The sequence below is a fragment of the Gracilinanus agilis genome, chromosome 1, assembly GCF_016433145.1.
Source record: "Gracilinanus agilis isolate LMUSP501 chromosome 1, AgileGrace, whole genome shotgun sequence".
NCBI classification, from domain to species: Eukaryota; Metazoa; Chordata; class Mammalia; order Didelphimorphia; family Didelphidae; genus Gracilinanus; species Gracilinanus agilis.
This window is the reverse complement of record NC_058130.1, coordinates 98,246,202-98,270,797: the sequence shown is the minus strand read 5'-3', so window position 1 is coordinate 98,270,797 and position 24,596 is coordinate 98,246,202. Positions and strand designations below refer to the sequence as shown.

The 24,596-nt window shown below is 37.6% G+C and overlaps 1 protein-coding gene across 1 annotated transcript in view; it reads left to right on the top strand.

The window, feature by feature from the left end:
• Nucleotides 1-4,457: 4,457 nt before the first annotated feature.
• The window catches only part of LOC123253732 (KAT8 regulatory NSL complex subunit 1-like), a 168,263-nt gene continuing 148,124 nt past the window's right edge, over nt 4,458-24,596 (top strand). Inside the window, exon 1 of the mRNA XM_044682913.1 lies at nt 4,458-5,101. Within this exon, the coding sequence (XP_044538848.1) occupies nt 4,458-5,101 (644 nt within the window). The remainder of the gene's footprint in view (nt 5,102-24,596) is intronic.

Below are 24,596 nucleotides of genomic sequence, written 5' to 3'. Positions count from 1 at the left end.
ACTAGATACTTAATAAATGCATATACAGTGGAGCCAAATTTAACATTTAATTAGTCTTATTCTATTGATTTCTGGTTTGCACAATTATGTGGATTTTTTTTCTATGCTGCTTTTTTAGTATTTGTATCCCTGCGTAGGATGTTCAATGTCATTTTATCCAATATTTTTAATGATGTTTTTGAAATTATATATTTCATTTATTTTTAAAGGCAACATAAAAACTAAAAATTCCCAAGATATAGTTTACATTTAGAGTGTACATTTTTTTTAGAATGTCATTCAAAGATTCTTTTTTATAAGCAAATTTCCTCCTCCATTTTCCTTGCCTTGAGTCAATTTTTATTCCTTAAGGTGATTTATTCTATCCAACTCTGAAAACAAATATTGGTGACCATCCTAGAACAATATGTATTATATATGTATCATAAAGAATTGGGCTGAAGAAGTATAATATAGAGATGTAGCTTTTTTCTTTTTCATCTGATAGCAGAAAAATAAGAAAAGACAGTAGAAATGTTGAAAAGGTAGAGTATAATACTTCTCAATTGGTTTTCATTTTAAAAGTAGGACAGAACTTTGTGGTAAAAATAACATATACATTTTAGAATCTATGCTAATGGAAGTAGTTATCTTAAAAAATGTTTTATAGAACCAAATAACCAATTACTTTCTCCATTAAACCAAATGAGAAAAGGTGTTTCATTTGAACCACTGAGATGCAGTGGCCCTTACGAGAAGAAAATTGACTACAACAAAATTGATTTTCCTTTAAACATTACTTTTCTCCTCTACTTAAATGCTTATAAACAAGAAACATAGGAAGTCAAATGACATAAAATATGTAAAGCAATTCATAAACTTTAAAATGCTATAGAAACATCAAATCTTTTTATAGATGAACCTAAACTTTCAGAAAAGCAATGAACCTAAAGAAGCTTTTTCTACAAAGGTGAACAGAGAAAGCTAATTTCTCATTTGACCCATGTTCTGTAATCTGGGGTATCTTTTATCACTCACACCAATCAGACTCATACTTTAAAGGCTAGCAGAGGAGGAAGTACATTTTTTCCCCTTTTTCATATTACTTCCCACCCCCCACCCTTCCTGACTCTTCAACTAGAGCCTTACAAATAATTCTTTTCCCTAAACAGGTAACATAGGATCTTGATTTGGGAAAATGGTCTTTTCAAGTTAAAATAAAATTTCTCAAACTTTAATGGTAAAGTTTTTTCAGCAAAATATTAGACCTGGTAGAATTCTAAAATTGAAGTAGCTAAATCAGTTTAATTGGCAGCTCTATTCTCTAGAATTTATATGATTATATAAATTGTTTTAGGGGAATCTTTAATTATGTAGGTCTATTTGGATTGTGAATTATTCATAGTCTGGTCTTTAGACAAAAAAAAAAACAATTCAAGAGAACTTTTTGGGAGTCTTGGTTTCAGAAGCGTTGTGAAAAATATTTTTTTTTCTTCACCAAGGATAAAGGCAAATTATATAGACCTCTTTCCTACCTAAACTAGGTTTCCTTTTCAAATGGTGAAACATCATTTATTAATTATGTTATTAAATTTTGCCATTGGCCTACACTAAGCCCTGAAATTTTATTGGAGGTCATTCTCTTCTTTGGCCAAAGGATGTATAAGAAAGCAAGCATAATCAATTTTAATTCTAGCTTGACCTGTGAAAACTGCAAATATAACTGAGAATATGAATTGAAATCTTCCTTAATCAGTCATTTCATTGTAGTATTAATTCACCTCCTGCATACATTTACTTGAATAAAAAAATTTTAGAGCTTCATTTCACAGATAGGGCAACAAAGGAGTCATTTAAAAACTATATCAATACAGATTTTTAAGGTGTTTGGGTAGATTAATTCCTAGGTATTTTATTTATTTTGTAGATATTTTGAATGTAATGTTCCTTTTATATGAATTTTGTTATTATTGCATAAAAATGCTATATTATGGTTTTATTTTGAAACTCGAAACTCTACTGAAACTATTCATAATCTCTGTTTCTCTGCTGATTTCCTAAGGATTTCTAAATAAACCATCATGTCATCAATAAATAAGTATAATTCTTCTTTGCCTGTCTTTAAGTATAGGGTGAGGAAGCTAGAATCCAAAAAGGTGGATGAAGTGGAGGGAGAAGGGGCATAGACCTAGAGATGAGATGACATGGCCAAAGGGAAGGAGAGTAATCATGATGGGGGAAAACTGGACCACAAGATTTGGACATTGAGTAATTTCTGCCATAAGGTACTATGTCTATACACATTAAAATCTTTTTTTTTTTTAAACCCTCACCTTCCATCTTGGAGTCAATACCGTGTATTGGTTCCAAGGCAGAAGAGTGGTAAGAGTTAGGCAATGGGGGTTAAGTGACTTGCCCAGGGTCACACAGCTGGGAAGTGTCTGAGGCCAGATTTGAACCTAGGACCTCCCATATCTAGGCCTGGCTCTCAATCCACTGAGCCACCCAGCTGCCCCGTCACGTTTGTATTTAAAGCTGGCTTCAGAGGCAAGACCTGTTCAAGTGTTGTTTCCTGAGCGCACTTGGGTCTGCATTGGTAAAGGAGCTTCCTTTAGCAGTGAAATCACAGGTACAGGCTTCTTTTCTTCCTTCCTCCCCAAACTTCAAACTTTCTGCTTTTAAAATGAATTTAATAAAAACTGACTTCTGTGATGTTCCATGCATTTTAAAAGTTTATTACTCTATATTCTTCATATATGATGGTGGCACTGACAAATGGAAAGTAACATTATCAAATGCCACTTGGACTATGAATTTTGTTTCTGTTTTTATTTGCCATGAAAAAGGAAATCTTAGAACAAAGGAAACTCAATTATACATCTTTAAGTTATCTGTAACCTACATTTGATTCAGGAGGGATTTGCCTCTGGCCAGGGCACTGTTCTGAGTTTGGTCCCAGGTAATTTAATTTAGAACTTGACCTTTCTGATCAGAGGGTGCTCCTAAATCTATTCTTTTTGGTGGGTATTATTAAAAATATTTTCAGACTTCATGCATTTCATACCTGATTGTTTTAATCTAGGATAGTAAGATTAAATGGTATCATTTGTGGTGAAAAAAATCTAAAATCATGAGAGTGGTTTTCATTACCTGGTATAAGATTTTAAAACTGGTTAAAAGAGTATTGTGTAGCTGTTGTAATTTTTAGTTTTATGCTAATATTTTCCTTTTTAGGGAAATTGATTTTAGGGAAATTTAAATTTAAAATTAATTTACCTATATTAACTTAAGAATTAGGGTCAGAATTTTAAAATGATACTTTAACAACCAGTCTTCCACTTTGGGATCTTTAAATTTCAGTGTCTTAGGTTTTATGATGAGAGGTCACCTTTTCCTCCTAATCAGGAATTTTGTCTGCTCTAACTTTATATGAAATTCAAACTATTTTGACCAGATGTCTGAGTCTTTCATAAAGAAAGGAATGTGAAAGTCTAGTAATTCCTTTTATTTACCATTTGACACCAGATTCTTTTGCAACTCTTAAGTCTGTTGACTGCATCTTAGATTCCAACTTTAAGACTCTCAGAAAGCACACCATTTTACTGTCATTATATTTGTAGGGTGTGTAGTACGTTATCCCACAAAACTTGGCTTTACGCAATATCCTGTTGTGTTGGTGGTGCCAGGGAGTCTGACGTGTGTGACTAAAGGAGTGAGTCCTTTAGTAATCCCAGTAGAAAGTGCTCTCTCGTAGGGTTTGAACACCCAGAGAATTATTTATCACCCTCATCCTCATCCTAGAAATAAATATTTGTGGGATAGAGAGATCACTGCCCTTAGAGGTCCTAGCCACTGAGGCTTCTACCTTTTGCCCCAGGCCTCTGCAGATCAGTAAGAGGTGGAGGTAGATCGGAGCCGCGTTGGATTGGTTCCCGCGCTCCATCCCAGTCTAATGAGGGCCTCTCCCCGCCCTCTGAATAGCCCTTATTTCCTGAACCCAAATGCGCGTCCAATCAAGTTCCAGGGGCGCGCCGGGGCGGGCTGGTATTTGAGCCGAGGTCTGGCGCGGGGACGCGCATGAGTGGCGCGTGCGACTGGAGCCAGAAGCGCGCTAGAGGGGAGGATTAGTGACGAGGTGGGTGGGGAGTGAATGGAATATTATTGTTCCTGTTCCTCCTCCTCTTCTTCCCCTTCCCCCCTCCCCGTATTTCCCTCCCTCCTGTCCCCCCCCCCTCCGGGCACCCGCCCGTAAGGGGGGGGGGAGGCAGTAGGCGGCTTCTAGCCTTTGCTGCCACCACCCACCGCCGCCCCTGCTGCTGAGGTTGCTTATGTGGCTGAGGGGAAGGAGCGGAGACGGATCCGGCGCGCCGCCTCAGCGCCGCGGCCAGATGGGGCTGCCGGCTCGGGGCCGCCGGCACTAAGGCGCCTGGCCCGAGAGGAAGGAAAAGACAATCCGTTCTACCTCTCCGAAGACTCGCATGGCGGCCACCTCCTCGGCCATGGCCCCGGCTCTGACTGAAGCCACCGCAGCCCCCACGGCGGCCGGGCCCCGCGCCCGCGACTTGCTGTGGAGGCCGGAGGCAGGAGGCCGTCTGGGAGATCCTGGGCCTGAGCAAGAGCCGTCTCTGGAGGGGGAGGCGGCTGCGCTGCGGGGTCGGCAGGCAGCGCTGTGGGGCCGGGCGCGGAGGCTGTGTCGCCGGCTGCAGGTGGTTCGGGCTCGGCAGGTGGAGCGGCATGTCCGACAGCAGCTGGCCGGTCTCTGGCGTCACCTAGCCCCTGGAGCCGAGCCGTCTTCACCGTCGCTACCGGCCCCCCCGCCCGCCGCCAGGGCTGCGGAGCTGCAGCGTTTGGTGGGCAGCGCCACCGCCCTACTCCGGGCTGTGCAGCGGGACTGCGACTCGGACGCGACGGATACGGGCAGTGGCAGCAGCTGCTGCAGCAGTGGTAGCAGCAGTATTGGCGGCGGCAGCAGCAGTAGCAGCAGTAGTAGCAGCAGCAGTAGCTGCAGCAGTAGCAGCTGTTCCTCCAGCGGGGAGGAAGAGGAGGAAGAGCCGGCGCTCCAGAGGCATATAGGACCGGGGCAGCCTCCGCGCTCGCCACCACCGACGCCTGCACCCGCAGGGTGAGTGCCGAAGCGGGAAGGAGGCGTCCGGAGAAGCTGCTATACCCTTCTCCGGACCGCCGCCTCAGTGTCCCTTGTGCTAACCGGTGGTGAAGCACCGGGCTCGGCGGCTAGGGCGGGGTCGCGGGCCCGCCGCTGTGGAGGTGTGAGGACAGCAGCTTGGCTCGGCCAATCTGGGAGAGGGCCCTTCCCTTCCCCTGCCTCGCCCTGTGCGGGGCCGGTCACCGCCCTTTCTCCTCGGCCCATGGGGCAGGCGGGTGTGTGGCGTAGGGTACTTTCCCAGACACTCGTCATCGAGCTCCATAACTTCGTGGGCTTTCTTACCTGATGTTTTGCCGACCTTTTCCTCTCCGTAGGCGTCTGTAGTCAGTTGGGTGTGTTTGCCTAGGTAGTCCCATAGCAAATTCAGCCCAACCTTCTGCTTAATTTATTGAATGTGTTGAACAAAAACGGTCTGGTTTTCCCCATACTTGCCGGCCTTCCTGACGTCTCACTGTAACTCGAGTCTGGAATTTTCTGACTGGCTTAATTGTTCTGTCCTCTAAAGCAAGTATTGGAAAATAATCTCCAATGCCCATGGCTAACAGGAAAGTTCCACCTTCTTCCCATTCCCTCTCCCTTCTGTAATTAATCATAAAGGAAATAATCTTCCTTGGTAAGTATTTAAACCTGCTGAACACGGGACAGTATTAAATTTGACCATTCTTTTTATCCAATAGATAGCCAAAAATTTTAGCAATGAATTTTTTAAATTAGAAAATATAGATCTAAATCTTCAAGCATTAGTAATTTGCTTCATTATTAGTCGCTGACTTTTCGCTGCAGTTTAGAGATTGCCCTATTGAAATTTTACTGCTGCATGCTTTTCACCTTTTTTCTAGGAAGTCTATTGGCAACCTAAAGGTTTTTTGTAATTTTTGATAGCTTACAGAAAGCTTCTACTGAGACAACTCGGCAAGTAATAGACCATCTTTTCATTGAAACTAACAACTCTTAAATATACTAATTTCTTCATGTTCTATTGAGTTTAATTTAGAGAGGTAGCCATCCTTTCAAGAGTGTAAGTTTTGTTTAGAAATAAGTTTTGTTAGAAATAGATTTTATGTTTCCAGTATAAGTCCCTATCTTTAATAATTTAAATATTTGTTTCTGAAAGGGAAGTCTGGGTAAGCCATGAAGATTTAATCTATCATTCAAGGGTTCAGATGTTTCCAGAAAATAGAAATTGGCGATGGCCTGGAAGGCAAGAATATAATGAAGGTTTTTTTATGAGAATTTTCTTAGGAGAGAGCTGAGTGGTAACTGAAAAGGAGAGAAGTTATTTGGGGTTGAGAAGGGAAAAATGGGGTGAAAGATTAGTTTAAAATATAAATTGGTTGTCAACCATAAAGCTATGAAAATACTGTTGTTTTTAAAAATATACTACAATTTAGTATGATGCCAAACAAAAATTGGAAACCACTGGCATACTTTAGCATGAAGCTTCATAGATTTGGAGATACTGTATTACTTAGAAGCCAATTATCTTAATAGCTAGTCTAGATGGTTTTCAATAGGATTATACCTAAATTTTCATGAATGATGCACATCTATTCCTTCAATTTCTTCTTAGAAGTTAAATTTTTAGATAACATACTTAAAAAATAATAATTTATTCTTTAAAGGTACTCAGATTGCAATGTCCCTACATGTAAGGCTTAATAATAAGTTGCTATGGCTAAGTAAAATTCATGACCTGCTGGCAGTCTTGAGATAGGCCCCTTTGTACTTTGCCAGGTAGACTAGTTCTTAGGTTGTCCATCCCCAGGCTTAGCTTTCTTGCTTCTGAAGAGCTTGCCAGAACTTGAATTCTTCTTGCAAAACCTTTGAGGATTCAGGGTCACCTCCAATAACAGGATGAGGCATCAGAATAGAACTTTACTATAAAGGAGGTAATAAAGTGGAAGGAAAAATGTAAGGGTAGCACACTACATTTCTGATTTATATTATCAGGCAGATTTAATTTCAACATTTTCTTATGTAAGGCAGAAAGATGACTGACAATTGTGAATTTAGCTAAAGTGAATTTTATGAACCAAATGTTGTAAGGTGGTTTAGCTTGGTTATAGTTTTAAACAGATTACCATTTTTCATGCATAGAAACTATATCTCTTTTTTAAGCTATGTGTTATCTATCACTACAGGATCTGTACTATGGTTTATGCCTAGATGATTACAAATCTGTTATCACAAGTAGGAAAATAACTTAGAATGCACTGTGCTGATGAAGGTCATTATCATACACAAAATATAGCCTCTTTGTGGAGTTCATTATACTTTAAGCTCCATTTTTAAAAAATTTACTACAGTAGGTACTTGGTCATTCAGCAGGCAAGTGTTTGTTAAATACTTATAAGTTCAAGCCACTGTGATAAGTAAGTTTGGAGGATAGGTTATACCTACTATCTCCTTTCCTAGGAATATGGGGTATGTATGAGGAGAACTGAGATTCTCATTTAATTCTGTTTTTAAAGCATTATTTTATGAACAAACAGACCAAACAGACTCTCAGGGAGGTTGTGATTTGTCCAAGCCTACAAAGGTAATATCTCTTTCCACTATCCCAAATTCCCTCTTGGGTAAGCAGAACTTGACTTTTACTCAAGAAAAGAACCTTGTATTGGAAACAATTGGAGAAAAATATACTACTGCACACTAGTAAATGAGATTGTGGTACACATAAGAGTCATAGGAATTCTTAGAGTAGAAAAATCAATGTGGACTGGTTAGAATTATCAAGAAGACTCTGAAAGAGGAAATGAAACTTGAAATGGCCCTGGAAGGAAATATGTTATTTGAATTCTCTAAGGTGAGCTTTGAAGAAAGCATCCAAAGAATGAACTGGTTCAGCACCCAATTGGAGTAGAAATTTTCTCTTGGAAATAGTAGGAGATAAAATGGAATAGATAAGGAAGATGTAATTGATATAGGGTTTTAAGTGATAGGCTTAGGAGGTTAAACTTCATCTTCTGGCTGGGCTATAGTGAAACATAATTTCTTGAGTAGAAGAGTTACATTGCAAGTGTTTTAGTTAATTTGTTTGATTTCTATAGAATCAGGAAAGTGGAGGCAAAATGGATTTTAGAGGGCATCTTTTGTTTCATAGAGGAGGAAATTGAGTTGGAAAGAGGTTATGCAAGCTTAAAAAAAAATTTTTTTTTAAATCCATACCTTCCATCTTAGAATCAATGCTGTGTATTTGTTCTAAGGCAGAAGAACAGTCAAGGCTAGACAATGGGGGTTAAAGTGACTTGTCCAGGGTTGCATAGCTAGAAAGTGTCAGGTCAAATTTGAACCTAGGACCTCCTGTCTCTAGGCCTCTCTTTCAATCCCCTGAGCCACCTATCTCCTCCTTACACAGGCTTTTTTTAGCTTCAGATCCAGTGCTCTTTATTCTATATCTTACTATTTTGAAGGGACTTTACTGTAGTCTAGGCATAAAGTGATGATGTCCTAGATTTCGATTATTTTGAGAGGGAAGGGGAGGGAAAGGGAAAACATATATAAGGAAATATTACAAAGAAATAGTTGAAAGAACTTCTTGACTGAGTATTTCAAAAATCTCTGAGCTCATTGTAATGGGTATTGATCCCACCAGTTCATTTTATGTGTAAATTATATTCATGAATTGCTGTGGGTAAAAAGAATCACCACTTCATAAACAGTAATCTAGAGATGAGTTTTCTCAAAACTTAAATAGGCTAATATTCTCCAGGATAGAGTTCAGAGGATCATAGAAGCACAGTTTTAGATCTGGAAGGCTCCCTGGGGGTTATCTAGACTGGTTTCCTTGTTTTACAGATGAGGAAATTGAGACCCCTAAGTGGTTAAGTGACTTGTCCTAGGTAACCAGTCATCACAGTTACAGCCTTTCTAGCTTGCCCAGGATCTTGAACCCCTAGGCCATAGTAGGTATTGGCTTTATTGCAGGGAATAGTCACTGCCCCTTTTCTGATATGTGTCTTGCCTGCTAGATCAGAGAACCCTCAGTACTTAAGAAGAGACATCATAGAACCACAGCAGTGCTGACTGCCTGTTGTTGATCTTGAAATTATAACTGATAAGTTTAACACATGCATTATTTGAACTCACTCAAAAGCTTTCCATGATGCAATTAAAAGGTAGTTGAGTTGGTATTTCAAGGTAATAGGATGTTTCAGTGGATCTTGATTTTCTCCATATGGGTTCTGCCTCCTACTAGAAAGGTTTAAACTCCCTCACACCTCATTCTGAGTAATTCTTGTGCAAGTACTCCCAAAAATCATCCACTGTATCAACCTCAAATGTCTTGAGGTTTAGGATTTTCCTAAAGATGTCATACTGTACCAGTGCAACATGTGGTCACCATCTGTTTATCTTTTTGCTGCGTGACTGACCTGCCTGTTTTTTGGTCATATATATCTGATATTTTATGTCACTTTTTCTCTGAAATTCACTGTTGATAGTGTACTACAATCTAAACACACTCATCATGTCTCTTCAGTGTTCTTTAGGTGACTCACAATTTTAATTCTTCATAGATTGTGATATTCAATACAAAAAACATTTATTATGCTCTTACTGTGTTGTGTACAAGGCACTGTGTCTTGGAGCCTCAGAGACCCCAAGTGCAGTAAACATGTACTTGCACAGCTAATAATACAAAAATGATAGGAAATAATTTCAGCAGGGAGAGAACAACAACTAAACATGGTGAATAAGATTGTGAATAAAAGTTAACAAGAAAATTCAGGTTGGTTAGTGATGATCTAAGTCTTTAAGATTTGGAAAGTGTTTTACAAATAATATCTCATTTTATTCTCACAATAACTGGTAGATAAGTGCTATTATTAACCCTATTTTTCTTACGAGGAAACTGAAACTGAGAGAGTGATTTGCCCATTGCTAGTAAGTATCTGAAACTGGATTTGAGCTAAAGTTTTCCTCAACACTCATTTATTTATATGCCTGTGTTGAATTGTCTAATACCTTCTCTAGCTTCTACTCCTTACTTTTTTAGTTTTGTTTTTTGTTTGTTCAGTAAACATTTAAAGAGCCCAGAAAAATAATAAAAAGCACTTTCTCCTCAGTCATCCATTGAAGTATATAAATATAAATATATATATTACAAATTATAATTTTTCCCATTTCAAAGATAAAGAAACAAAGGTTTCCAGAGATTTAGTGATTTGCCCAGTCACATATGGCTAATAAATATGAATGGGAGACGAAGTTGGCTTTGAACTAGAGTTAGAATAATTGGCTTTAAATCTTTTCTCCAATAGTTAAACGCTTTGATATCATGGGCAAGAATATTGACCTCTGAGCCTTAGTTTCCTTTGGTATATATGAAATGAAGATAATGCCTTCAGAAAATACTTATATGATTGGTATGAGTCTCAAAGGAAATATTGGGTGTTAGGTACTTTGGGAGTCCTAAAGTGCTATAAATGTCATTTATTGTTGATACCACTCAAGGTGCTATTCCTAGGTCTTGAAACCTTCAGTGTTTTAAATATCTAACTGCTTACTGTCTGTATTATTATCTTGTAATTGTAGGAAATGAGAAATTTAATTGTGAAATATGAGTAGGATAACTTGATTTTATTTTTAATCTCTAGTGCCTCAGAAATATCTTGATTTAGTGTAATAGAAGCATATGTAAAATCATTAAGCAGTATGACCCCTGGGTAAATCACTTAACTTCCTAGTGCCTCAAGCAGCTCTAAAATTTCCTAAATTAACAGAATTTTTGCCAGTTTCTTTCTGGAAGAGGGAAGTGTCCTTATCAGGAACTACTTATGGTAGCCAATACAATTACAGGCCTGGCTTCCAGCTAAATCTCTTGCCCATACAGGACCTTGCTCCAGAAGTATTTGTTAAAATAAGAATTTATTTTTAATGCCATACATGTATATTTTAGGATTTAGAACAGGAGAGATCATCAAGAATAGTGATTCCAGCATCCTTATAGGTGAAGAACTCTTGCCCCAGGCCAGGCCAGCTCATTCTGCTGCTTATATGACATGAAGCAGGTCACTTAATCTTTGGTCACTTGAGTTATACCTAGAGTACTGTGGCTCATGAAGATCCCATTTCTAGCTACATTTTTATGAAAAATAAAGAAAAAATTTGGTGCCTCTTTTTTTTCCCCAACCTATATCTCACTGTTTAATGTATTCCCTAAAATAGTAGTCAGGTATGAAAGCTGTCTTAAATAACAGGGTAGTGGCAAAGTTATTGCTATTGTGACTTAGTTTTATGTTGGCAAAAATGTTGTCTATTTGGAGATACCTATTTAACTTGAAAATCAAACAAAAAAGATTCAGTGTCACTTCCTCTTGTGGAAGTTTGAAAGAACTATATGCTTTGTGACTATAAAATAACCAGAGAAATTATTGTTACTGTATATTTCATTCTAGCTGGAATGAAAAGCTTTCTTGTAACTCTGGGCTTGAAAATAAATGCCATATTTAAGAGCTCCTTGTTTCCTGGAGGAAAAAAAATAGTTCTTATCTATCTTTTGTAACCTCCATAGTGCTGAGAGTATTATCAGGTGCTAAATATTTATTGAATATATTAGATGTAGATTTCTTTACTTCTCTAAGATAACTTTATTTTTTTTTTAAACTCTTACCTTCCGTCTTCAAGGCAGAAGAGTGGTAAGGGTAGGCAATGGGGGTTAAATGACTTGCCCAGGGTCACACAGCTGAGAAGTGTCTGAGGTCCGATTTGAACCTAGGACCTCCTGTCTCTAGGCCTGGTTCTCAATACACTGAGCTGCCCAGCTACCCCCCTCCTTACTTCTCTAAAGAAATCATATGTTTTGTAAATAAGACACTCCATCCCTCTGTGCCAGACTTTTTCATTAGCTGTACTCATGCCTGGAGAACTCTCTATCCTCAGCTCAGCCTACTGGCTTCTCTTACATCTTTTAAGACCCAACTAAAGTCTAATCTTCTACAGGAAGCACTTTTCAACCCTTCTTTTATGGCTTCCTTTTCTTTCCTATTTATCATCTGTACACATTTGTTTGTTGCCTTCCCCACTGAATTCTAAGCTCCTTAAGAGATAGGGTCCCTCTTTTTGTAAACCTTTTGCTTAGTTAGCACAGTAGGTGGTTAATGTTTATTGAATGATTGAACTTTTGAAGAATTCTGTAGAAAATTAGAGAACTCCCTCTGATTCCATCCTACGAGTATTTATTATGCATCTATTATGTGCAAAACATTGGATTAAGTACTGGGGATACACAGACAAAATAGTTACACTTAATTCTAGTCCTTCTCCTGTTAAATTATTTCTAATTTATCCTTTATATAGCTTGTTTGTAAATATTTGTCTGCTTACTGTCGCCCTCATTAGATCACAAGGGTCCTTGAGGACAGAAACTGTCTTTTTTTTCTTTTTGTATGCCCACTGCTTAGGGTAATCCCTGGACATACGTGGACTTGTGGAATGACAAAATTAAAAATAGTTCTTGAATTCAGTGAACTTACAGTCTACCTGAGAAGGGGATATGAGATGTAAACAATCTGAAAGTAGAGCAAAAATCATAGATGTCATAGTTCTGTAATTGTTTTAAGATAGCTGAAATTCAGGGTTGTGATCTAAGCTTCTGTATAGTAGTAATCATTAAAATCCCTACCTCCTTCCTGCATTTTACCTATTTTACCAAGGAGATTGAAACAATTTGTCTTCCCTTGTATCCTCTGTAAATCTCTCTCTTGAATCTTAAAAATTTCAGTTAATCAAATATTTATTAAATACCTGCTACGTGTTAGGAGTTCTTCTAAACAGTTGAAATATAAAGGCAAAAGTGAACTTGATTCCTACCCAGGAGTTTATACTTTTTTTTTTGGTAGGATAGCTTTGTGGAGAATAGTTGGAGTAGAGAAATAGACTAATCAGAAGCCTATTTGAGTTGTGATAAAGGTCTCAACTAGAGTGATACCCATATTTATGGAGAGAAGAGATGGTATTAGGGCAGAGAGAACAAGATTTGTCAACTGATTGGCTATGTGGGGTAAGGGAGAGTAGGAACTAAGGATAATTTCTGGGATTTCTAATATAGGTGACTAGAAGAAAATAGCAAGATGTGGAATAAAGGTAGATTTTTGGGGAAAGATGGTGAGTTTGGTTTTGAACATATTGAATTAAGATGTCTATGAGACACTCAGTTTGAAATGCCTTATAGGCAGTTGACTTGTGAGGCTGGTGCTCAGGGGAGACTAGACCTGGATAAATAGATCTCCAGAGTGCTCACAAAATCACCAAGTGAGAAAGTCAGTAGTAGAAAGTGAAGGAAGCCCAAACCAAAGCCTTAGGGTTTGGCTGTAGATAGAAGGTGTGATATAAATGAAGATGCAACAGAGGACTGAGAATTGGTTAGACAGGTTAGGAGGAAAAGAAAGCCAACAAAGTTCAGTATCAGGTAAAATCTAGAGAAGGATGAGCATCCTAAAAAGAGTGGTCCCAAATAGTGTCATGTTGCATTGGGGACTGAGAAGGATGAAGATTGAGAAGAGACAAATTCAATCTGGCAGTTAAATGATCATTAGTAATTTCAGAAAAAGCAGTTTGAATTGAATGATGAGCTCTAAAGTCATCTTTCAGAGGATTTAGAAGAGAGAGGAGAGGAAATAGAGGCATTGATAATAGCTTTTAAAAATAACTTGATAGAGAAAAGGAAGAAATAACACATATGATAATGAAAGAGGTATTGTACTATTGAGGGTTTTTTTAGGATGAAGAAGATGTATTTTAGGAAGAAGAAAGAGAATTGGTAGACAGGAAGAGAGTGATGGGAGATTTAAAAGAGTGTGGGGATGGTAGAAGAGCAATCTTCTGGAGAAGAGGAAGAAATTGAGTTCAAGAGTACAGTTTAGATGCCTTGATGAAGAGAAAATAGAAGATGTAATGAAGTAAGAAATAGTAGGGGATGCTATCAGTGGGTTATGAGATGAAAAAGGAAGAAAAAGAGAGCTGACAGCAAATGGCTTCTGCTTTTTGAGGCAAGGTCCTTAGCTTAGAAAAGAAGAAATGTTGGATTAGATAGGGAAAGAAAGGAATAAACACTTTATAGGATATTATATCAATGAATGAGATTCATATAGAGATTTAAGGGATTTGGCTAGGGTCAAGTGTCTGAGGAAATGTCAGAGACTGAATTTGAACTCAAGTATTCTGACTCCAGGTTCTGTGTTCTATGTGCTATGCTACCAAAATGCCAATTTTCGAGGAATAATTGGATTGCCTTAATATATATGTAGTATAAGAATAAATGACAATTTTCTAGTGAATAAAGTGAGAACAGTGTCATGTATTACTCTAGTTCTTTTCTACTTCATATGGTTAAGAACAGAAATGACCAGTAGAAGTAATCAGGGTCAGGTTTTGGTCATGACAAGGGAGCAAGAGATTCAGGAATAGAAGCTAAATTTAGGTGGTTTTCACATTACATAAATTCAGCTCCCCTGTCAATATCGAACCTCCCTCCCTGGGGAAGATCTCCCAAACAGCCCACTTATGGTAAGCAAGAACTGCCTCCAGTTGAACTCGCCAGCCAAAGGATTGAGATTGCATGGGAGTGAGCAGGGGTGGCAGTGTAGCCAGAACAGAGATAATGGCCTGAGAAAATACAAAGGGTTGAGAAGGAAGAAATAGCTTTAGAAGAGGAGTTAAAAGAGAATAGAAAGTTATAGAATGGTAGATTGTGATTGGATAATGGAATTTGAGTTCCTAATCAAACTAGTGAACGCCTGAAGAGGAAGATTAGAAAGACCTGTATTTAATTGGGGAAGAGTAGTAGTCTTGGTAAGAATGAGGAATTGGAAAGCTTATGGTATTTGAAGAATCATCAATATGTATATAGAAGTCTCTAAGCCTTAGGGCAGGATTTAGAGTGTCAGACACTGAACTAACTGAGAAAGGAAGGACTATGTTCTGGAGGCTAGTAGGTAATAGCTGCCAGCATCTGAATTGGATAAAAAATTGTATAGATTGAACTTCAAAGGAGGAAACATTACATCAGCAATATGTTACATGCTGCAGAAAAGTAAAGGAGGATGAGGATTAAGAAAAAGTTATTTGGATTTGGAAATTTAGAATCCCTGCAGGGAGTTATCCTAAGGATTAGACAAGGCCAATGAAAAAAACTTTTTTTCACTGTAAAATATAAAGTTTAATGGTGGTGATTGGTGTTTGTTATTTTATTATTTTATTATATATTTATTACATATTATTGATGTCATATTGTAGGCATGTCTCTGGAGTAAACCACAGGATCTCCTTTTGTAATAGGTTGTAGTAAATGGTGTTGATATGTTATCTTTCTAATTTCCAGAGTAAATGTATCCTTACACGATATAGGAAGGACTGACAAAAGCATTATTAAGTACTTACTAAATTTAAAGTACTATGCTAAACATTTGGATACAAATAGAAAATAAATATAGTCCCTGCTCTCAAGGAGCTCACATTCTAAAAGGGCCTTGAGAGAATTTATAGGCGATTTCCATCACAAGTCAAATAGAAAGTCCTCATGGTTCTTAGGGTACAGTTGCAAACCAGATAGTAACGTGTCTTCAAAGTTATTTCCATGAGTAAAATCATAGCTTTTTCTATTTGGCAGTGCCAAGGATTTTTGTTTCAGGGAACTTTATTTTTTGGGTATTCAGAAGCTGTGGTTGCCAAGGTTGCCAAGAAAGCTGTTGTCTGCCAAGCAGAGGCAAGGTGTACAATACCAGCAGAGGAAGTTGCCCAATTATTTCTCCACAAGAGTTGCTTCTCTGGGTTATGATTGCAGGGGTCAGACTGGAAGGAGAGCCAGTAGTCTGGGGAGTGATAAGATTCTTAGGACTCTTGGGCTTAATTATGAGGGAATGTAATGTCTAACCCTAACCATAAATTACTTAGATCTTTGCTTGGGGATTTTTTGTCCTGATAATATTTTGGAGAGGTCCCATTTCTGCAATCAAAAGTTTCATTTCTTTTCTCTCCGCTTGTTTTAAATTATATAATCAAAGCTCTATTATTTATTTTTCTTCCTTGCTTAGATCATTGCCAACTATAGAATTCAAAAACAAAAGGAACTACCCTTCAGTGTTCAGGATATAGTATTGAATTTTTTAGGCCTTAGTTAACAATTTGGCTAGCAAAAATAAAATTCATTTTTCTCCATTGTTTCCCACCTCTCTCATTACTACTTTCATATTCTTACATAGCTGGCAGCTATATAGGTTGTTACTTTTTCAGTTCATTTCAAATTTAAGCTGAAGTTTTTGAAAAGGGCAAAATGAATTCACTAAGTTTAATATTGCTGTTTATAGTAGTAAATGGGTTTTGTGAATGTCCCTGTGTCTTGTGTTTACTTCCTTGGTACCTTTCCCCCATTTACAATTTAGATCAGTGATGGGCAAACTTTTTAAAGAGGGGGCCAAAGGAAAGGAAATGCTCATTTGTCAGTCTGTTTCTAAGGCAACTCTTTCCAAGTTTCATTGTATTGTATCCTACTCATTGTATTCATCAGATTAGGAATAATGTCCCCTGGCCTGGATAGAGCATTTCAGGTCCCCCCAGGCCGTAGTTTGCCCATCACTGATTTAGATATATATCTGGGAAGACTAGTAGCTCTGGTGTGAGCTGCTGAAGGACTGTTTTCCCCTTTTGGTGTCCACCTGCCACCTAGCTTCAAGAAACTGTAGTATTAGCAGCAGCTGTACCTCAGTAAACTGTTTTCAGAGGCAGGCTAAACCAAGTTGAGGGTAACTGACCAGCCTTAATTCCTTTGGTAAATTAGGTAGGGTGTCTATCCTGGCATGCAAAGACTTCCCTCAGTGGAAGAGGCAGATGAGAACAGATTGTTCCAAAAGCCATAAAGGTGGTGGAAGCAGGTACTGTGGAGCGCTTAGAACTTAGTCAGACATCAAAGATACCATGGTCATCTACTACATCTGAGCAGACACCAGTTGTCTTGACTTTTATCTTGCCATTGGACTTAAATGACTCTGAAAGAGAGAGTGAGGCTGATGACTTTGTTCAACTCTGCCTCACTTAAAACCATTTTATGCATGAGTCAAGAGACTTTACCAGGGGGCAGCTGGGTAGCTCAGTGGATTGAGAGTCAGGCCTAGAGACAGGAGGTCATAGGTTCAAATCTGGACTCAGACACTTCCCAGCTGTGTGACCCTGGGCAAGTCACTTAATTCCCATTGCCTAGCCCTTACCACTCTTATGCCTTGGAACTAATACACAGTATTGACTCCAAGATGGAAGGTAAGGGTTAAAAAAAAAAAAGGCTTTACCCTAGATGCCATTTTTGTCCTTTTCAAGTATGAAGGACAATAATCAATCACCCATTAATTAAAAGCCTACTTCCATACCTATCTTATCATGATATAGAAATGATAAAGTATTCTAAAGATACTTTACATAGCAATGTAAGCTTTGTCCTGGTCTGTTAAACTTGAAAAATCAAGTGCAAGGAGAGGAGGTTCATCACTGGAGAGATAGTGACCAGGGATGACCTTTTTTCAAAAGCCACAATATTTGATAAACATTGAATAATTTTGCAGAGGTAGAGAGTGTCAGCTACATTTTCTGCTATCTGAGTTAGATCCTTTCATTCATCCTTTGTGACTTCCTGTCATATTCCCCAAGGATTATTCCAAATCTTTGCTCAACCTCCACATTTATTGAGATAATAATAATAATTTATCCATCTCCTTAACCACAAGAGCCTAAGCTTTCTACTTTACTGAGAAAATTGATGTTATTCCATAAAATTCCTTCTACCAGACTAAATTTTGTGATTTCTCCCATTTTCCCTGAGGATGAAGTGTTCTTTATACACTAAATAAATATTAGCTATTATTATTAAATGCCTCTGTGTGTGCCCTTTATATTTCTTCTGGGTCTTTGCTCCAGTGAACATTCTTATTCTTTCTTTGTCTTCCTCTACCCCTTGTCTCTTTTTTCCCCTTTAAAAAACTTGTACCATTCGTTTCCCCCATCCCCCCATATACTATACATACCCCTTGCTCTAGGGCAGCTTAGTTGTCCTTAGAAAAAGTTACCGAATGGGACTGATTTCATACATTATGTGAGTAAGTGGGTCCTCATTGGTGCTCAGCAGTTTTCTACCCTTGTAAATATCTATTAGTATGTTCCATAGCACTGTTCCAAATCTCTTCTCCTTTCATCCTTGGCTGTACTCTTAATATTCCCAATGCAATCTGTCTCTTTTGTCTCCCATCTCCAAATCATCTTTAATACTGCTGATAGACAAATCTTCCATGTGCATAATGATGGTAAAGCTACTCTTCTCAAATCTGCCCCACTCCCTTTTTTCCCCCACCTCCTTAGGCAGTTACCATACATAGTCATAACCATTCTTACTAAGACTTCACTCCAAAATGCCTTTCTTGTCACTGTTAGACTTCTTTCCTTCATGCATATGTTCTTTTAGTGACTTCATGTTGCCTGCTAGCTGGGAAAGTGCAGGTGCCTTTTATCAAGGTTCACGTAATCAGGTTCCATGCTTCCTTGCCAGTCTTATTTTATACTTTTCCTCCCATATTGTGTTATCATACTTATTTCTACTTTTTGCATGCTGACTCCTTCATTCTTTATATCTGTAACCCTTAGCAAAGTGCTTGGTATGCAGTACATTTTTAATGTTTGTTAACTGACTAAAAGAGTGGTGGTTCCTTCAACAGAAACAGGGAAGTTTGTGGATGAGGAATGGGGAAAAACAATAGTAAGTTCTGTTTTGCTTGTTTTGAGTTTGAAATATCTCTAGGTCATTCATTTTGAAATGTCTAGTAGTTGGTGATATGGGCCTGATACTCAAGGCAAGTACTATGAGCATGTGTGTCTCTGCCTGGAAGTCTCATCTGCATAAAGATGATAATTTAACACCATGTGAGCTAATGAGGTTGCTAAAAGAGAAGAGAGCTTGGGCAGAACCACTCTTGGAGACTATGAAATGAGTGAGCAAGTAAAGAAGACCAAAGAACAGTCAAAGAAATAAGGTAAAAAATGTCAACAGATTGAGAAGGATGAGGACTGAGGGGGGAAATAACAGATTTGGCTACTGTGAAATCATTGGTAGCCCTGAAGAGAGTAGTTTCCATTGAGTTTTAAGATTAGAAGCCAAATTACAAAGGGTTGAGTAGAGGAAATAAAAGCAAGGAGACAACTTTTTCGAATTTTCTAAGAAAGGAGCAAGAAATAGTAAATGTTAGCTTGAGGAGATGATAGAATCTATTGAAGATCTTTTTGTTGCTGTTGTAGTTTTTAAGGAAAAGAAAGACCTGGCCATCTTTTAAATAGTAAGGGAGAAGTTGAAGTTGAGAAGAAGGGGTGGGCCTTAGCAAGGAGAAATGGTGTTCTCTACTTAGATACTGGGAGAAGAGAGGGAACTCACATCACATGGTATCAGTTTTCTCAGTAAAGTGAGAGGACTAGTCCTCCTGGTGGAGGAAGGTGGATTTGGAGGGTGGGAAGGAAGCTTGAGAAAAGAAGATAAGCTTTGGAAAGTCTTTCTTAGAGTGAGTTAGGAAATCAAATTAGAAATAAAAGGGCTCCCTTGAAATGAAAGTGGGGGGTTCCAGTTGAGTTTGGATGACATGAATTTGTAATACCCAGTTTGTGAGACTTCCTTCAGCTCTGTTTAGCAGATTGAGTTTAGGTGTCAGTGGATGATGGGAGTGATATAGAACTGGGGCTTAGCAAGAGATGAGCAAAAGGATCAGAATCAAGGAAAACAACCTCTTGTTTTCCAGGTTTTTTGCTATCACAAAAAGAACTACTGTAAATATGTAGGTCTTTACCCCTCTTTCTTTTTAACTCTTTGGAAATATGCTAACAGTGATATATAGCTGGGTTAAAAGTTATGCCTAATTTAGTAATATTTTAGCAGAATTCCAAATTATGTTCTATAATGTCTGGACCAGTTCACAGCTCCATTAACTGTGGGGCTAGTTTTCTTATATTCCTTCTAACATTCAAGATTAGAGAGGGAGGAAATGAAGCTCAAAGAAGGAGTAATACTGGTTTGAGAAAGCCCTGAGAGGCAGAGAGATTGAAGGTTAGGGTTTTTTTGATCATTAAGTAACTTTTAGCCTGATTAAAATGAAGTGCCGCCTTCTCCAGGTCTATGAACTGCATTTGTCTCTTGTTCTATTTTAGTAGATTAGATTTGTTTTTACAAAAACTTAAATTTATATTATTAAAATTATACATTTTATGTTGTGATTCTGTTACTTGTTTAGTTATGAACTCTTTCCCTATCCACTACTCTTAATTTGTTTATGTGAGAGTGTTTGTGTGTGTGTGATTTATCTATTTGGAGCTTATCTTGAGATGTTAGGTGATGTGTTGTTCTAAATCAGTTTCTATCAGACCACTGTCAAATTTTTCCAGGGTTTTTTTTTGTCAAATTGTGAGTCCTCAAATATATTATCAAAATTGCTAGTTGTTTTTAAAATGAGTAAGCAGGCTTTAAATTGAGACCTAAAGTTATATAAGTACATAAGCTTTATGGATGGATTTTGATGTCTGCACTTGCAGTTCATATGCCTCAATGATTCTTGGCTATTTTGTGGATTGTTGAGATAGATGGGTTTCCAGTTATATAAATATGAGTTGTTATATTTACCTCTTATTTAGAGTCTCATAAGACAACTTTTAAAAATACATTTCAAAAGTTTGCTATTTTTAAGCTTCACTTTTTTTAGCAAGAACTTAAAATTGATCTTATTGATTGTTGTATTTTACTTCTAACAATGCTTTTCTTATAATTTTGAAACAAACAATATGTAATGAGCAATTTGAAATATATAATCATGAAGATCTGGTGAATAGAATACTATCTGTGGTTCTCAAAAAATGTTGCTAATAAGGAAGGGAAATATTTATGGTTTTTAGAACTACGATAAAAAATACATTGTATTTAAAAATTTTTTGTAGTGACAAAGAATTGGAAATCGAAAGATTGTCCACTTGGAGAATGGCTGAAGAAGTTGTGGTATACAGTTGTAATGGAATACTATTGTACCATAAGAAATGACAAACAGAATGAGTTTAGAAAACCTGGAAAGACTTATGATCTGATGAAAAGTGAAGTGAGCAGAACCAGGAGAAAAATATATTTGGTAACAGAAATACACACTGATCAACTGTGAAGGACTAAACTGCTACCAGCCAAGCAAGTCCCCAACATAGCCCAAGAGGACCCATGATGAAAAATGCTGTCCATAGCCAAAGAAGTAATGGTGGGAGTCTGGTTACAGATCTTCTTCTTTATTTCCCTCATGAGTGTTTTATGTATCTTCTGTTGTAGCATTAACAATATGGAAATAGGTATTGCATGAAAGCATTGATATAATCTATTTACTGCTTCAAAGGGGAGAGAATCTGAATCCTAAAATGACAGAAAACGTCAAGAATCGTTTTTACATATAACTGAAAAAATAAATTTAAAAATTTATTTTTAATGACTGTACAAGAAATATGTAAACCTATTGTCTTGCCATATATGTCCTATTACAATACTTATAGAATCCACATCTTCCCTGCTAAATGTTCAGGGATATGTTTCATTGTTCTGAAGCCATTTCAGCATTTTGCTTTACATTATCATGACCATTCAATAGATTGTTTTCCTGGTTCTACCTGTTTTACTATTCATAGTTTCATAGTTCGATAGTAAATTTTTTTCTTTTTTTTCTTAAATTTTTTTTCAGTCAGCAAAAATTTGCCTTCTTTCCATCCTATCCTTCCACTCACCCCATTGCACAATTGAGAAACAAAAGCAAAACCTTTGTTTCAGACTTGTATAATCCAGTAAAACAAATTTCCAAATTGGCCACGCCTCCAAAAGAAGGCTTATTTTGCATTCTTGAGGCCTTCACTGCTCTTCCTAGAGGTGGGTAGCATCTCTCATCCCCAGTCTTCTGGAATCATGGTTGGCCTTTACACTACTCAGAAAAGTCTTTCAAAGTTATTGTCTTTACAGTATTGTTATCATTGTATAAATTGTTCTTCTAGATCTGCTTACTTCTCTCCAAATCATTTCATACAAGTCTTCTTCCTAAATCATCTTCATAATTGCTTATAGAACAACAAGATTTCATCATATTTGTATTCAATAACTTGTTCAACTATTCCATAATTGATAGAAATCCTCTCATTCTCCAGCCACTTGCAAAAAAAGAGCGGCTTTCAGTATTTTTGTACATTCTTAATTTGGCTTAGAACTGATCTCTCCTTTACTCTACCTTCTCTTCAATTCCTCCTTCTCCCCTTTTCCTGCTTACATATTTTATTTCTGTATTTGAATGTGAGTGAATGTGAATTATGGTGGGTGTATGTATTCTTCTCTCCTTTGACCAGTTCTAATGAGAATGTGGTTCAAATGTCACCCACTCCTTTTCTTCCTCTCTGTGCAGATATTTATTGACTTGAGATAATTTCCCTCACTTTCCTCTCCCTTCTGTATTTCTTTTTCCCTTTCTCTTCTAAGTTCATCAAAATGTACAACCACTTCCAGACTCTCCAGCTAACAGGACTGCCTCTATGACCATTGATTAGTGTTTAGAGGGGACATAAGTATCATCTCCCCTTATTAGAATATAAGTTCATCCTTACCTTAGGCCTTATGATTGCTCACTTGCATTTACCTTTTTATGTTTCTCTTTACTCTTACTTTTGCACTTGAGAATTTCTATAACACTTAACATTTTCATCAGGAATGCGTGTGTGTGTGTGTGTGTGTGTGTGTGTTTTGTAGTGTTTCATTAAAGGTCTTTTTTTTCCCCTCCTGTAGGATTTTACACAAGTTTCCTGGAGTAACTGTTTTTGGTTGTACCTTCTAAAATATATCTAACAAGTGCTCTATTCCTTTATGATCCTGACTGTGGCAGATGTTTTGGAATTGTTATCTTTATAGTTTGTATCTTGAGTATATATCTCTGTTCAATATAATTTTATGGTAGGGTTCTTTGTTCAGTCTGCCAGCCTATTGTTTGACTTGGGATTTTGTTAGGGTCAGATTCCATGCACTTCTGGAGGAAATATTAGATTGGTTCTGCTGCTGCTTTTTGGGGTGCAGGGGTGTTGAATGTTGGATTAATTCCAAGATTTCAGAGATTACTTAGGCTGGAGACCTGCAATCTACCAGTTTAAACTGGTTCAGGTCAGATTCTGATTGCTGCCTACCCTACTGCCCCTGCCTCCTGCCCCCATAACACTCTCTAAGTATGTACCACACATAGGGACTTGTCCTCTTTGGAGTTTGGAGTTTGGGCATAACGACTCTAATAGTTTAGAGTTAAAAGAACTGTCAGCTTCTCTTGAGTCTATATTTCTTACCCTGATTATTCCTTTGTACTCCTCAAACTAGGCTAGAAATGTTAAATGTGACCTTGCTCCACTTTTATAGTTCAAGTCATGCAGCTTCTCTTTGCTTCTGAGCTTGAACCTTGCTCTGTATACAGCCTAGAGCCTGGAACTTCTAGTCATTCTACAACACTACAGGAACTGCACTGTTCCCCTTATTCTATTAGATGGAACCAGGTACTAAGTGGCAGAGCTGTCAGTTGGCTCTTGTTCTGGCACCCTACACAAATTTAGGCTCTTCTGTACTGAATCTGAACCATCTTGCTACCTTGGTTAACAGTGTTTCCTTCGGCTAGAATAATTCAGTGATCCCTTCTTGACCAGACCTCCCAGTGTCACATTGACCTCTCTAGTCTTCCTGTATGCTGACCTATCCTGGAAAAGTTAATTTCTGTTCTTTTTTTTTTTTTTTTTTTTTTTTTGATCAGCTGCATTTTCAAGATCTCTCTGGAGGAAGAGGGATCTTGTACTTGGTCACCTTGGCTCTGCCTCCCTTCCTAAATCTTTCATATTCATCATTTCAGTAATATTTTACTATATTCATATTCCATAATGTTCAGTCATAATTTCTATTGGTGAAATTCCTGACTCAAAGAGTATGTTTTAATGATTTTTCTTGTATAATTCCATTCTTTTCCATTATGTTTGGAACAGTTCTCAACTCTACCATCAATTCATTATTGTTGCCTATCTGCATTGTTTTCATTAACAATTATTTTTCCTTTATCCACCTGTGAAATATGAGTTAAAACCTTACATGGTTTAATTTTATTTTTTATTAATGATATGAACATTTTTTTATGTTGGAAAACTTGTTTTTCTCTTGAAAATTGCTTTTTTGATACCCTTTATATCTCCAGTTCTTCTTTTTTTTTTAAACATTTATTAATATTCATTTTAACATGGTTACATGATTCATGCTCCTCTTTTCCCCTTCACCCCCCCCCCACTCCCCCCACCCGTGGCCGATGCGCATTTCCACTATCTCCAGTTCTTTTTTTTTAAACATTTATTAATATTCATTTTAACATGGTTACATGATTCATGCTCCTCTTTTCCCCTTCACCCCCCCCCC